This window comes from Podarcis bocagei (genome assembly GCF_964188305.1).
Source record: "Podarcis bocagei genome assembly, chromosome: 2".
NCBI lineage: Eukaryota > Metazoa > Chordata > Lepidosauria > Squamata > Lacertidae > Podarcis > Podarcis bocagei.
In genome coordinates this window covers 60,353,843-60,370,058 of record NC_138126.1, presented here as the reverse complement: position 1 = coordinate 60,370,058, position 16,216 = coordinate 60,353,843, and the positions used below count along the sequence as shown (strand labels likewise).

The 16,216-nt window shown below is 43.1% G+C and overlaps 1 protein-coding gene across 4 annotated transcripts in view; it reads left to right on the top strand.

Annotated features, from left to right (window-relative positions):
• The first annotated feature begins 1,463 nt into the window (after nucleotides 1-1,463).
• Nucleotides 1,464-16,216, top strand: part of BSN (bassoon presynaptic cytomatrix protein) — a 206,362-nt gene continuing 191,609 nt past the window's right edge. For all 4 annotated transcript variants that reach the window (XM_081185800.1, XM_081185801.1, XM_081185798.1 and 1 more), the window contains exon 1: nucleotides 1,464-1,755. In XM_081185800.1, the coding sequence (XP_081041926.1) occupies nucleotides 1,565-1,755 (191 nt within the window). In that variant the 5' untranslated portion in view covers nucleotides 1,464-1,564. The remainder of the gene's footprint in view (nucleotides 1,756-16,216) is intronic.

The window sequence follows — 16,216 nt, the reverse complement described above, 5'->3', positions numbered from 1 at the left end:
TATCTTCTTTTTGATAGGAATACTAGCTTGGTACGTAGATCATGGGAATGTTGTGGGTATCATATATCTTGATTTCAGCAAAGCATTTGATAATTTCCTTCATTATATTGTTAAAACATGCTCTACTGAAATAAAGGTCTATGATATATGGCTGATATATGGCAGCTTCTTCAATACTTCCCAGACTTTTGAGCTCTCCCCCCGTTTTTTGCTTAGCTCCATTGATTGGTGTTAGTCTCTAAAAATGGAGACATTTAGGATTTCTGAAAATAAGTTAATGTTGTATGATGAATGGGATGGTTATTTGTCACTGATGTCAGAACCTTACTTCATAAGAATTATAAATATTTCTTAGCCATTAGCAGTTATTGGCAACTAGTAGTTTTGGATAATGGCAATCCTAGTGGAGTCATCTAGAACTGGTGTCAAAAGTTTCTGATAGTTATAGACAGCAAGGTATCAATTCTGTGTACCAGTAAAAATACCCAGTGTTTACTTACTATTAATAAAAAATTACAGACCAGTAATTCAGAGGTTGCAATGAAAGTGAATTTCTCTGGAATGCTTTGTTCTATACAGCTCAAAAGTTGGTTTATAATCATTTCCTCTCTTGCTAATTGGATGTGGGCATGCATAGTTGGCCTGAAGAAATATATTGACCTCATAGAAATAGTGATATTGCTACCTACTTTTATTGATTATTTGTGCTGGGGAGTGACACAAGTCTATGTCTCAACACACACACATCATGGCAGTCAGAAGATGGGCACATGCCTTCGCCCAGCCCTACTAAGAATGCATTGGCTGGGCAAAGGGGCCAGGCTTCAGGATAAGGAGGCTGCCTTTGATATCCTTGCAGCTGCAGTTCCAATGCACTGGACAGGCCAAGGGCAAAAATAGCAGGTGTACCCTCCCATTGGTCAGCTCGGGAGCGGAGGGAGGGAAAAGGCGGCGAAGCTGGCGATGGAGAGCAACCTTCAGGGCAGGGCAAGGGAAGCTGGCCTCCCATTAGGCGAGCCGTGCATGTGCGGAAGGATGGAGTAAGGAAGAGCGTGCTCCTATTGGCCAGTTAAACGGTGGAGGGAATGAGCGCAAATTCCCATTGGCCGGGAAATAAAGGAACGGCGAGGCGTTCCGTACGGGGCTTTGCGCCTTCTGAAGGGGAAGGTTTTTCTCTCGGCCGCCTCGCCTGGACCGCAAAAGGGCTGCTCGTCGCCGGGTTTTCGTCGTCCGGCTCTGCTCGTGCACGCGCTTGGCGGGAAGGGGGGAGGGAAACGAGCAGGGCTCGCGTGCTTCCATTGGTCGGGCAGCGCACGTGCTCGCGGTGGGCGGGCTTGAACTCTGCGCGAGCCTCCATTGGCCTCGGGTTGCGCGCCCCCGCACGGAGCGCGCTCCTTCCCTCAGCTGTGGGAGGGGTGGGCGCCTGGCTCGCGCCCCGGCGAGCGCATGCCCAGTGCGGATGGGGCAGGCGGCGATGGTGGAGCTAGGCTGATGGCGGCGCAGGAGGCGCTGCGCTGAGGACGCTCCGGGAGCCCGTCCCCATCCCGGCCGCCGCCGCCTCGCCATGGGCAACGAGGCCAGCCTGGAGGGCGGTGGAGCCGAGGGGCAGCTGCCCCCCGGCCCCGCCGCCGGCCCCTCCACGACGCCCGGGGCTGCCAAGCCGCCTTCAGCACCAGGCAGCGGAGGACAGCTCCCTCCGGGCAGGGCTCCAGCCGCCGCACCGGGCCCCGCGCAGCCGCACGGACCCTCCGCCAGGTGGGAAGCGCAGACCGGCTGAGCCGGGCAGGAGGGGAGGGGTCGCTCGAGGGCAACTTGGTCTGTCAGGGCCGAGGAGGAGGAGGAGCAGGGCTGGAGGGAGTGGGGATTAAGGGCGAAGTGCAACTGGGGAACCCTCTGCTGCGGGGTGCCAGGTGGGGCTGGGCATGAGCTGGGAGTGCGAGAGAGGAATGGGGCAGCAGAGGGCAAGGCTCAGCCTCTGGAGACGGCCGAGAGAAATGGGAGAAAAAGATCGGGTGCAACCCGGAGGGGTCGCCAGCTCTTGTGGGGGAAGGCTCTGGACATGAGTCCTCTGTCGGAATGAGTGGATGTGGAGAAACAGAAAGATGGTTGGGCCTGGGTGGTAGCTTTGCCATGTGTGCATTATGTTAAGGGAAGCCCCTTGTTTTCAGAGGCACTCTTTCAATCCCAGAGAGTCAAGGCTCCCTAGAGCATATTGATACCTCTTATTTCAGAACGCTGCATACTGAGACCTCTTATTTTGGGAATGCTGATCTCTGACCAAGCTCTGTGATATAGTTTTGGTGGTGTCTGAAGTGGAGGAAAGGCTGTGTTGGGTGCCATTTGAGACTCATCTTTTATAGGCGAGTATGCAGGAATCTGCACATATTTGATGCAGCGAATGAGATCCATCTAGCTGGATGGTGCTGCAAAAGGCATCGGATGGAGGACCAGATGGCACATGGGCACATACATGCATAGGATGCAGACACTTCCACAGAGTGCCGTAGTGCAGGCTAGTATCAGGGAGAGGGGAGCAGAGAAACATGAATGGGATGTTGATTACACAGAGGATGGAAAAAGTGACATGCAAAACAGAAGATCATGGTTTGTGGGTAAAGAACTAAGCAAGCACCCTTTTTCAATGTGTGTGTTGTCAAGACTTCTGGCTTAAGTCATCTACAACATCTATAGACAAACAGGTCGCCCTTCTCACACCTAGATCATCTTGGCCAGTTAAATTGCCCTCATACTTGTTTATAATGATACAATTGATGGTGCTTAAGGCCATTATGTTGAGTACAGTTTATATACTCTGCATGTGGCTGTCCTAATTGCAGACTAATTGAAATATATATAAAAAGAATAATAATAGTAGTTATGTAATCTCTACCTCAGTGTACAAAAATAATAGAACAAAAACATCAATGCTCTGTGTAGTTTCTCCTAAAAAGGAAAACAAAACGTGACAGGGTGAGGGTGGAGAGTAGTATAATGATTAGTTATCATGCAGCACTACATTTAGAAGAAATTTTAAAAAATAACATTTGCTACCAATAAATATAGAACTTTGGTGTTAGAAAGCAGATAAAAATAAAAAGTTAGAGAAAAAATGAGAGTAATCTTTTTAATGTTTTGTGGTAAGATATTGGATATTTATGTGTGTATGTGCTAATAGGTACTGAGCCATTTTTGTTGAAAAGCTGAGTAGAATACACTAAGAAGTGTATCACCCTTGTTCATATGTTTAAAAAGGGCTTGCGCTGTTAAATGCTCCATTATTACAAGGAGAATGCAATAGTAGATTCTGGAAGAAATCAAATTGCTTGTTTTTCTGTATTAAGGCTATGTTGAAGCAGGAACCTTCTTTATCACCCTTTAATGCCAAAAGGTCCTGCGTGAACTTGGATTTTTCTTATCATTGGATTTTTGTCATGAGTTTGTAGAAGAAATCTATTAAACTATGCTGATTGATGTTCTGTATTGATCCCTTTACATTTTTTAAAGGCAACAATTATCCGTCACCTATCTTCAAATTGGTATAGATATGTTTTAATAGTATCTTTAATCCTAAATCTCTTCTGAAAATGTACATAATCTGTTTGTAGAATTGTCATTTGTATGTAGAGGAAATGGTGTCGGAATTGTGATGTGGCAGTTCTTTCCCTCTTGCAGGGTAGCCTTTGCACATTACTCCTCAGCTGAGTTTAGGGGGGATGTAGGCAAAGCATTGGTGCATATGCAAGTTGTATATACAGGCATGAGAGTTAATGGGTGTTGAAATAATTAGGCAGAATGAACTTGTGTAAGATTTGGAAGAAGATTTGGAAGAAGCTAGCTGTTATGAAAAGGAAGAAGTGTGTTTATGTTGGGACCTGTAGCAGGATTATTTAGTTTCTGTGGCCTGGAAGGTTTCTTTAAGTCTGCAGTTCAGGCTCAATTATGCACCATAAAAGTGTTACTGATGGAGAGCTGAGTGTTTTGAAGCATCTGCGCATTGAGGCTTTTCCGTGACACTCCTGCCATGGTGTGTCGAAGAACAGAACTGGGAAGCTATCCAAGTACTAATACATCTGTGCAAACGTACTAGACACTCTTCCAAACCCAGACAATCAGCACAACCCTGTTCTCTCAAAACAAGCATCCTATCATATCCCTGACACGACTAATGGATGCTTATTCTGTCAGCCTTATAGTCCTTTGCTTAGGGAATGCGCAGGAGTAATCACGAATATGGGCAGTTTCCAGGGTGGTAGCCATGTTAGTCTGTTGCAGCAAAAACAACAAAGGCTAAGGATGTTAATTAAAAGCACCTTATCCAATATTAGAAATTTCTCTGTGCAAAAAAAAGGTGTTTGGACCTCAGTTTTAGAAAGGTTGCTTTGCTTAATGAATAATAGAACCTATTAGGTCAACTTACTGCACAGTATAATTAAGATTCCACATGTTTACTACCTATAAGTGTTTCAGAAGTAGGTGAGCCAAATCCATATAAAACATAGGAATGGGAAAATATACTATTTCAGATTTATTAATGTTGGGTAATATCCCTGTGGATGGTATCAGTACCAGGCTAGGGCCATAGCTCAGTACTAGAGCACATGCTTTCCATGCCAAAGGTCCCAGGGCTTAATCCAATAAGGGCTGGGAATAAATCTTGTCTGAAAACCCAGAGAATCACTGGCAGCCAGTGTAGCCAATACTAGATAGAGCAGTAGTCTTACTAGGTGCAAGACAGATTCCTATATTACCTCCTATATTGCCAGGTGCATGATGCATCTTGGTGTACCTGTCTGAAGTTTCACACTGGTCCTTGGGTTGAAATCCAGTGTGTATTTACTTGGAGGTACCGGTATTTACTTGGAGTTGCTTGGTCCCTGCTCCTGCCAACTTAGCTGTTTGAAAGCACATCAAAGTGCAAGTAGATAAATAGGTACTGCTCTGGCGGGAAGGTAAACAGGGTTTCCATGCACTGCTCTGGTTCACCAGAAGCGGCTTAGTCATGCTGGCCACAAGAACCGGAAGCTGTACTCCGGCTCCCTCGGCCAATAAAGCGAGATGAGCGCCGCAACCCCAGAGTCGGCCACGACTGGACCTAATGGTCAGGGGTCCCTTCACCTTTAAGCACCATGATTGAACTCAGTAGGACTTACTTCTGAGGAAACTTGCATAGGATTGCACCATAAAGCTTTCAGTTAGGTTCTTTGTGAGTTCCGAATTGTACTAATTCTCCCCTTCCAAATATTCAATATGTTTAGAACCATGGATTCAGCTATATCTGTTTCCCTTTTGATAGGACTATAGACCAAGATCTTCTGAACGATTCTCAAATTCAACATCTTAACAAGATAAAGCAGCAGTTAATGTGGGACAAAATGTAGCCACATGTAAATATTTATTTATTATTAATCTCCTCCCATGCATGTCTCAAGGTGATGTACAAAACCCATGCATGTCTCAAGGTGATATTCAAAATAAAATCAGGGAGCAAGCTAGTCACATTCAGTATAAGCCTTTAAAGGTCTTACTGACTTTCTTTTAACTCAAGTGCTTTCCAGATGTTTCCTTTATCTTTTTAGCTGCCTTTACTTTATCTAAAAGGCACCTTGAGTCCCAGTCAGGGAAAAATGTGGAGCCTAAATAAATATATAATAATACTTTTTATCAGTGAAGCTTTCGAAATATATATATTTCCCCACTCTCAGTATACAATCTGAAAAGACACAACACAAAAGGAAAAGGGTTGAGGAGGGAAGAATGAAAAGAGGCAAACTTGGGCACCAAATTCTTACTATCACAAGGTTATTATAACAATCAACTTGAATGCAAACAGGATGCTCATGGTTCAAAAACAGGCCTTGGCATGCCTCTGATAATAGTCTGGTGACCCAAGTTTCTTAGAAGTGGCTGTAATGCATAACTGGAAGTTGTTTGACCTTACAGGGTGAGGCCTTTACCTTCTGGAAGCTGCAGACTTCTTGTCACTCCTGGTGTAGCAGCTAAGGCTGTTTGTATATCTATCTATCCATCTATCCAAACACACACACACACACACACACACACACACACACACACACACTTGAGATCTTGATACCACCAGGTCCAGTAGCTTCATCAATTGTTTCACAATAGGCTAAACTTGTCTTTCCCCTGCCTCTTGGTAATGACACTCCCCAGCTTGAGCTGGTGCCATGGAGTGGGGGTGTGAGGGCAGATGGTTGGAGGAAGAGAAACACAGAATTCATTGGGCTGAGAGGGAGGGGTTTGAGGAAAGGATGAATTGAGGTGGCTGCAAGAGAGATGGAAGTTAAGAACGAACAGTAGGAGCCAAAGGGGCAGTGGGAGTGGGAGAAGAGCTGAGTAACAAGCTCCTGTTACAAGCTCCCGGGAATAGGCGGGGAAAGGAGCCAAGGAGTCAGAGGAGACTGATGGGATTGTGTGGTGCCTATTTAATATTTTGATTTGAATAAACCAGGTTGGTTGCAAATGTCTCGTTAGTATCTAATTCAGGAGTCAAAAATAGTTGATTCATATCACTTCACAATGAAATGGATACAGCACATGTTTGGGTCATAGTCTTGCATGTTTCTGAAATCTCAGTTATAGATCACTTGTAAGACATACAACTGCACTTTATGTATAAAACTCAAGTGTGTCACTGGGATTAAAATGCATTTTCCAGTTTCTTAATGCGTTTTACTGTTAAGCTGTCTTTTCCCACATGATCAAACCTATCATCTCAGTAGCGTTCAGCAGTAATCTTTAACCAAATGCTTTTCTGCCCTCTTTCTTTTTTAGGCATTAGTTTTTATTGAACTTTTCACTATAAAAATACAACTAATAACAGCAACAAAAGTGCAGATAAAACAAAGAAATAAACCGTCAAATATAAAAAACCTAAACCCTCTTACTTTTTATAGGTAGCAGGGGAGAAGTGCAGTGTAAAATGCTAGATGAACATGGGAAGTCTTGTTGAAATCCCTGCTTACCAGGGTTAATGCATGACATTTGATCATTCACTAACTATCTCTTACTGTACCTAACATAACAAACTAGTGGAAACCCCAGTACTTTCTTGGTGGAAAAACAGAAATGTAATGGATAAATTGGAACATACTTATTTTGAAATGCAGGTATAAAATATACAAGGCTGTGATGATGATAAAACTTTAATTAACAAGCATAAACTGCATATCATGTGTTTAAAGCACCTCTTAGTGAAAACAGCCCTATAAGGTGGGTTGATAGAATTAGCTTCATATAAAATGATGAGTTACCAGTTTGTGAATATGTTTTTATAAACTTTTGAAACAGTTTTTTTTGGGAAAGTATTTGGAAGATGGTTGGAAGAGGGACGCCGTGTAAGAAGCAATTTGGAATATTATAGAGGACTCATTCAACTTTGTGTACTGCAATTTTAGTCTTAATAGCTAAAACAGCGAAGAGAAAGCAGATAACTTACTAAGCGATGCTGGACACAATTCAGCCATACATGTGCATTTAAAGGCACATTGGTTTTAATGACAGGAAAATATTAAAAGCTGGGTAAAAGACTTAAGACTGAAGTGCTTTGTGTCAAGAGTGTTGCATTGCCAATAAGAAATGTGAATTTACCGGTACATAACCCAATAATCTTTGTAACTTTTTGAAGGCTAATAATTTCATTTTCTTTATGGCTAGTGACTTTGTAGAATATGTGTGTTTTTAAAATGCCAATTATGGTTATATTTGACAAACTGTCTGGTAAAGAAGAGATTGGAGGGAGACATAGGGTAAAATTCAACCTCACACTATGTTGAACGTTCCATCTGTGCAAGCATTTTGGCTTGCCAGATGGAATAGTCACCCTTCCCTTGAGTGTTGTTCTGTAGATTCTCCTGAACCTCCCATAGCCAATTGTGGGGCGTGTGTAGGGGATGGGGGTGGGGGTGGGGGGAGGGAGTCATGTTGTGCAAGCAGAAGCCCCTCGACAGGGTTTCTCCTGACTGAGTTCATTAGTTAAGTTCTGCCCAGCGTCTTTAAGCTGTTTTCAAGTGCCAAATCAGCGTTATTGAGATCTGAGATGTTTAAAACAATGCAGCTACATGCAGATCTTTTGGAAGATTATTTATGCTTTGAGAACCAGAGTTTAGGCATATTTGCGGAACAGATACTTAACAGGTATGTGTTAAGCATGATGCTTCAGGCATCCATGCTAATACCTAGACCGAAACTGGCAGTAGTTGAAAATGGATGCCTGCTTCATCACAAACCTGGATCTGGCCCTTGTAGAATATGTGGTTTATGAAGTTCTGCTGTGATACAGGATGCTTTTCACTGTTTGCCTCAGTGAACTCCCTAAAAGTGGAGCTTATCTTTTGTTGTCGTTCCAGAGAGCCCCTTTATAACCTTAGGCAACCTCCCTCCAAACAGAAAGTGATTTTGCAACTTTGAGAGCTTGTACCATATATATCATATATCACAATGGGGGAGGAAATATGCATTGGATGTGGGTCCTTCCAGGTGTTGTAGACTGCAACTCCCATCAACCCTAGCCAGTTTGGTCTGTGGTCAGGGGTTATGGAAATTGTAGTCCACAGATTTCTGGAGGGAACTCTTCTCTAGAGAACCACTCCTGGTGACTTTCCTGGAAAGGGACAGCTTGGTTACTGTGACACATATCTAGACTACTGCAGTGTACTCTGTATGGGGTTTTTCTTATTTCTGATCCAGAGGTTGCAGCTGGTACAGTAGCGCTCCTTATCAGGCACATAACATACCAATGTTGAGGTTGCCTATTAGCTATCAGGCCAGCTTTATGTTACTTACATATAAAACCCTAAACAACTCTGGGTCAAGTTTCCTGAAATACCAAGTTCCCCTCCCTTGCCCTATAAGGGCAGTAAGATAAGCAAATGGAACCCGATTAGCCTTGCTGCTGCCCAGTAATTATTACCTTGTGGTAACATGAAGACAAGCTTTTTCATTGATTGTACCTGGTCTGTGGAGCTCTCCCTGTTGAAATTTGAGAGGCCCCCATCTGTATTGGCACCACTTTACACAGGCATTTTTCACTTGGTGTGGGTCTAGATCTCCTGTTTTTACTGTTGTATTGCTTTTTGATGCTAGTTACAGATTTTAATTGGTTTTGTATATTTTGCTTTCATGTTTTCTGAACTGCTTAGAAGCCAATTTGGACACTGAGCAGTATACAGGCCAATAAAGAATAATAAAAGTGGGTTTTGTTCCTCCTTCCATGGACACAGTGAATGACATGACCATTTTGGAGCCATCTTCCCTTTGCACATCAAGCCAACACTTTCTCTTTCACACCTTAATATCTAAGGCCATTTAATGCTCTTTACATGGCAGAGTATTTTGCCATATTTGTGCCATGGTTTGGAGCAGCAAATTGGAGCACCTCATTGACTACAGTACTCTGTACTGTATGTCTATTGTGGATTCACAAACACACATTCAGCTTCATGTTTTACAGGGTCTGCTGATCCAAATACCGTTGCATATGCAGCAACATTCTTAATGTGTAAACTCTCAGTGCCTTTCCTGGAAAACTGCTTTCTCTTGTTTTTTCCTGAGCATTCTGCTGCCAGCTCCATTCTCTTTCACATCACTAAGATTGCAAACCCTCTGGACAGGGGCCATGTCACTTCTGTGTTCTGTGTGGTAGCACTAAATAAATGTAAAATAGTTGCTGCAGCAGCACTGCTTCAGTAGCAGGCAGAAATAGAGGTGGTTGCAGAAAGTACAAGGTGGCAGTAGAAGAATCAGTCAGGTCCAGATGGCTGACCAGATTAAAACGAATCTGCAATTAATCTATGATCAAGTAATGAATCAGGTAATTGCACAGATTAGTCGATTAATGTTGTTAGTCCAAGGAAACACAATAATTGCTGCTCATCTTCCTATTAGTTGTGTTATCTTCATTTTCTTCAAATCCTAGGCGCTGACATTCTTTTCACTTTAGAAATGAATTGGGTGTTGCCATGCATGGTTCCTGTCTTCCTTCTTTTCGAAAGGCTTGTTTTTCCTTCCACTTCATGATACCACTGTGTCGCTTGCATTAATCAGGGCCTTCTTGAAGGATTACATTGGGCCCTTGTAGCAGGAGAAGACAAGCTTTGATAAAGTTTGTGACAGTGTTTTAAATACGGCTCTTTAGAAACTTGCTTGATGTGCAGGTTGAGCACAGCTCTGAACAGTTTACACTGACTCAAAGAAGTAGCTTCTTGGGCCGTTTGTTGTACAATTCATTTCCCAGTCTATAACTTCAAAGTCCACCTGGAGATTTAAGCCCTCCACCTGCCACCTGGAGGCAGGCAGGCAAACCTGCAGACTCCAGGTCAGCCCTGGAGGTCTGGCAACCCTATTACTAGTACAGTGGTACCTTGGGTTACAAACGCTTTGGGTTACAATCTCTGCTAACCCGGAAGTAGTACCTCGAGTTAAGAACGTTGCCCGAGGATGAGAACAGAAATCGCGCAGTCGTGGCAGCGCAGCGGCACCAGGAGTACCCATTAGCAAAAGCGCACCTCAGGTTAAGAACGGTTTTGGGTTAAGAACGGACCTCTGGAACGAATTAAGTTTGTAACCCAAGGTACCACTGTACACAAGTGTGAACTCAACAGCAAAATGTTGCAGTGTATTTGCAGTCCCTAATGAGTGTTCTTGTTCAGGGCTTCACCCAATCTGAGAAGAAAAGGATTGTTCTACCATTATTTGGAGCTGCCAAGGTGAGGTGGTGCTAAATTTATAGCACTAAAGAGATCCAGTGTGGGTCTACTATTTATTTTATTATTTACTGAACGGCCAGGTTTGGGCAGGGGCACACTGCAGTGTGGGAAAATATGCCATTTTCCCTATCCTGAAACCTTGTCTAATTCCATTGTTAGCATGTTTGTTTGCTGTTTTAGTCCCTTTAATTTATACACCGCTTGATTGTTTTTTTAAAAAAACCTCAAAGTGGTTTACAAACAAATAAAACAAATAAAAAATTACAACCCTACTTTAAAACATACAGTACAAAAGTTAAAAAAAGGAATAAAATTACTCCAAATTTCTAAGCCTCTGGGTAGGCTTGTCTAAACAAGAATGTTTTTAGCATATGTTTTGTCTCCTTTAGTATAGACATAATGACTTTATGTATTATTTAAAAATTCTTATTTAGCAGAATTATATTTAGAGTACAACAAATGTGATGGTTTAAAGAAGCCATTGGGCTAGAAGGCTTTAGTTTTGAGCTCTTTGGTGTGTATGTAAAACATACGGCTTCCCCCAAAGAATCCTGGGAACTATAGTGCACCTTCGCAAAGCTACAATTCTGCTTAAGAAACTACACACCCCAGGATTATTGGAGGGACGCCATGTCTGGTGTGCATGATATGAGCCACTGGTCACAAATCACTGGAATACAGTGTGCCTGTGCGCACAGTTGAGGTTCTCTCACTGTCCGCTTTCCCTTGGAAGGCCTTGCCTTCTATGTCCTTGCATATTCCATTTCTTATGTGGATTCCATAACCTTCTTTGACCAGTGTCTGTTGAGTGTTTGTGTTTCACCAAACCGATCGACTGCCTGCAAGATAAGCACACATGTATTAAAACTAGAGTTGATGTGATAAATGACCATCTTAATCTAATTTGAGCTTCTTGTCCTAAGGGACCAACGTGTAAATGGTGCATGGATTTTCTAGCTGTGGGTATTTCTTTTAATTGAGGTTTTAAAGACTGATTTTCTTATTGTGGTGTCAGCAACCCTGAGCCCTTTGGGGGTAGTCAGGTTAAAAAAGAAGAAGCAGAGGAGGGCTGAGAGGTTGTGTGTCAAGTAACAATTGATCATGGGAGTGAACAACGCAAGATGTTGGAGCATTGCCCTGCTTCTACTGGAGTCTGCAGTTCCTCTGGTTCTTACCAGGGATGTAATGGCATGGAGACTTTGGGGATGTTGTGCACCTTCATGAGCGCTAGTTGTTATTTGGGAGGAGCAACAGCTGCTGTAGCAAATTGGCATTTTAGAAGGATTTTTAATGTGCAGCTATCAAGCCCTGCTACAATTGTCCAGCTTCTCCATCTTGAGGCACATTCGGTTTTTTAGTGCAAATGCACATCCCTTACAACAGCCCCAGCAAGCATAGCCAATGACCAGGGATGATGGGACTTGTAGTTCAGCAGCATCTGGAGGGCCAAATGTTCCCCACACCTGCCCTACAACAGTTGCTACTTCTCCTTCTCCTCCCACCATGTTTTTTGCTATCCTATTTATATAAAAAGCATTTATAAACCACTTAATTTTTAAAGAATCTCTAAGCTACTCTATTTTCACAGTCAGGTTACTCTAATTCTTACAGAAAACTGCCAGAGGGCATTGATAATTAATCTGTGAGTGCATCTAAAAATTACTCTAGAAAAGAAGGCTCATGAGCTTGAATCTGACTTTTACTAAGGCTTTATTTATGAAGACGTAGCAAATTATTCACATAGGGCAGAACAGCATGAGCCTGGTAATTTGTGTAGAAAGCAAAATATGGACCCTTTTGCGAGCACAGCCTTCTGTTTGAAATGGGTCTTCCTGGGTGTAGTTCCACATGTGAGAGCTCTTTGAGAAGTTTTTCCCACCCTGCTGTAGTGGTGACAATATAGGAAGGGGTGGAGGAGCCCCTGGAGCTGAAGGGCTGAAGTTCTGAAAAGGTGTTAGAAATTTAGGAGTTTATGTACTATGTATGTGAGCAACTAGTGGATGTAGATGTGACCTAGACTTTTTATGTTTTTAAGCTTCATCATATGAGGAGAAAATGGCTCACGCCATAATTGTTGTGCACTGCAATAATAGTCCTGCTACAATAACATGGTGCATGAAATTTTACTCTCAAAATACACATGGCAGAAATCACAGAATTCTATGAGCCAAAAATTGGAGAGAAAAATTAGCTGTATTCTAGTTATGTGCTCTACTTTGCACAGCAGCCATAATCTGCGGCTACAGCAAGCTGACGCGGTTTTTTAAAATGTACTGCTACTCTTTATTCTCTGAGAAAGGCAGCATAGCTGTCAATTGTTGTCAGTCATTACGTGGCATTTTGCTATATTGGTAGTAGTTTACTTGTACCCTTTGAAAGATGTCTATGTTTAATGTAGACTAGTAAGAAATACATGATGGGGGGGGGGGAATCAAGCATTATTTAACTCTTTCCTGAGTTACATTCTGCACTAGAATGTTTTTGTTTTGTGCTTTTGCTCTCATTAAAAGAGGATTACTATTTTTAAACGACATTAGTAAAACAATTCTGTTCTAGAGATCTGCAAATATTTGTCTGGCTCATTCAAACTAACATCAGCCAGTGCACCCTGGACTACAGTTCTGCAGCCTCCCATCTTGTCAACACCAGAGTGCTCTTCCTGTCCCCAGGCATCATGTGCAGTTTTTTATAGCCCAGATCTTTCTGCTTAGATCTCAATCTCATTTTCTCATCTCCTTGCCTCCATAGATTCCTTCTTCTCCACGCACCATACTTCTGCATTCACCATCTGCAGTTCTTTATAGTTTCCTGTTGTTTTTTTCAGGCCACTGACTACTGTGTCCTACTTTCCTCAAACATCAGGATTCTCAGCTCCCTTCACATTTGGCTCTCTGCTCCTTTGTTTCCCTGTTCTCCTTGTTCTCCTCAATATGTAACACTCCAGTGTTGCTTCTTCCTGCCAGCAGCATAGAGAGAGCTTCTCCTCTACTTTCCAACTTTGTTAGAGTGTTTTTCTCCTTTTCTTTCTCAGTAACTCATTTCCTTAGCTCCCTATCTCCCCTGTGGTTGATTTCCTCAGGCCCTAAGGCAAGTGAGAAAGACAGTACTGGATCAGACCAAAGGCCTGTTTGGTGCAGCATCCTTTTTTTCTTGATGGCCAGTCAGATGCCTGATCATTTGGATGGCCCTTTCCTACAGCTTTTCTAAATCCACAATACCTCTTTTGAGATGTAACCAGAATTTACACAGTAATCCAAATGTGGAATACTGATATTCGTCAACACTCATCCTTCACCTCTTTCTCAGCCCTCTGCCTGCCTCGTCTTCTGCACACAGCTGTTCCCTAACATGACAACAGCTTTGCTAGTGACAGGGTTGGTGGCAGCGGCTTGTGTGCACACCTGACAGTTTCCCAGCTATCCATCCAGACGCAGAATAGTTGGATGGGTGGTTTCCATAAAACAGGAAGTACAATATTATTGATACCATGTACTCCAAACTATTGATGCCCAAACTTCTCCAGGTCTTCCTTCAGACAGGTATTTGAATCTTTGGCATGATCAGCAATAATTATGGGTGACAGTGGTCTCCAAAGAATAGCAGTGCAGCAGCAGCCAGACCAGAGTAAGAGCAAATCAGCTGCAGTCTTTTCTCTGGGAGCTTGCAGACTCACCTGCACACACACCCTTGTTGAATTTCACTAAGCCAAGGTTTGATTTAGTGTTGTATATGAACTGAGGGCTTATCCACACTTCCTCTTGTCTCGCTGCTACTCCCCCACCTGGTGGAGGGGGGAACCGCTCTTTAACACCCAGTCTGAGATTTTCCTGGATTGCCATTTGTTCCAATCTGTTGCTAAAGAGGGTTTTTTGCCCCCTTGGAAAGGAGTGGGGCAAGGGGGACACCGCTCAGACCCGTGCTTTCTAGGCATGGCACAAGCGGAAGTATGGACGAGCTCTGAGTCAGTGTATCCCTCCACGAATACTGCTGATGTGAAAAACAAGATGAAGAGGGGCATTCCATAAGAGGGTTAAAATAAACATAGAGACCTAGTTGAAACAGGCATGAACAGATTTAGTTGTGGAGCAGGTTCTATCAGCATTACAAAGGAATGGGATTGCCAGGCTTTTTGTTCTCCTTACAAGAATGGAGATTCTGACGAAACGTAGGAAGAACTTTATGATGGTAAGAGCTGGTTGACAGTTGAACACCTTGGAAGGTGGTGGACTCTCCTTTAAAGAATGGTTGGGTGGCCATCTGTCAGGGCTTCTTTAACTGTGATTCCTGCATTCAGGTAGTTAGCCATGCCGGTCTGACACAGTCGAAATATATTAAAAAAAATTAAAATTGTCCAGTAGCACCTTAGAGACCAACTAAGTTTGTTCTTGGTATAAGCTTTCACGTGCATGCACACTTCTTCAGATAGGGTCTGATGACTTCTGTGTCTGATGACTTCTGTTTCAGTGTATCTGAAGAAGTGTGCATGCACACAAAAGCTTATACCAAGAACAAACTTATTTGGTCTCTAAGGTGCTACTGGACAATTTTTTATTTTTGAAAATATATTTCGACTGTGATTCCTGCAGTGCAGGGGCTTGAACTAGATGACTCTTGAGGCCCCTTCCAGCTCTGCAGTTCTGCATTGCTTTGCCTTAGAGGCCTAGCAGGTATGGCTCTCACCACTACTGTACACCACTTGCGGCATATGACTAAACACACTACATTTTTGCCTGTCATGTTGTCTGGAAAGGCTCAGGAGCCCTGGCTTCTGCTGGTCACTACTGCTAACTCTAACCCTTGTCTTTGTGCATGTTGAATGGCTGCCTGGTGGCCTGCGGAGAGACATGAAGACAGTGATAAATAATAGATAGCAGCTGCAATGGATAGTGCCTGTAACTAAGTGATCATTAGGGTTTTTTGGGGGGGAAGTGTCTGATAAAGTGATGCGGGCATTGGGAAGTTTTGTAGATGCTCTTCTATTCCACAGCTCCACCCCCCACTAGCTCCTTGGCAAATATACCTATTTGGCGAGATTGCATTCTGTTTGTGTTGTGTCATGTGCCTTGGCTAGCATGTTACACTGGCAGCAGGGCAAAAGTAACCTCTAAGCAAACATCAGACTACACCTAAGCACACCTTAGCAGCTTCAATCACAGCAAGGTCATTAATCCCCAATGAATTTCCAGTCACATTTGCACAGTGTTGTAACCACATCAGAAAGGGACAGCATGCATGAACTGTTTGGTTTCCTGAACTCCGGAACCACCCAGAAACACACGTGCACTCATACTCATCTTTGCATCCATGGCAGCTGCCTCAAATGTACACATCTGGTTTAAATATGAAGTGAATGCAACTTAAGTTTTCTAATTGGATTGAAGCTGGTTCAAGAAAAAAAAACAACCCACACACATCAAGCAACAGTATTTCTCAAGAAATTACAGGATCAATCTGGCTAGCATTGTGTGTACGCAGCTTGAAAAAGTAGA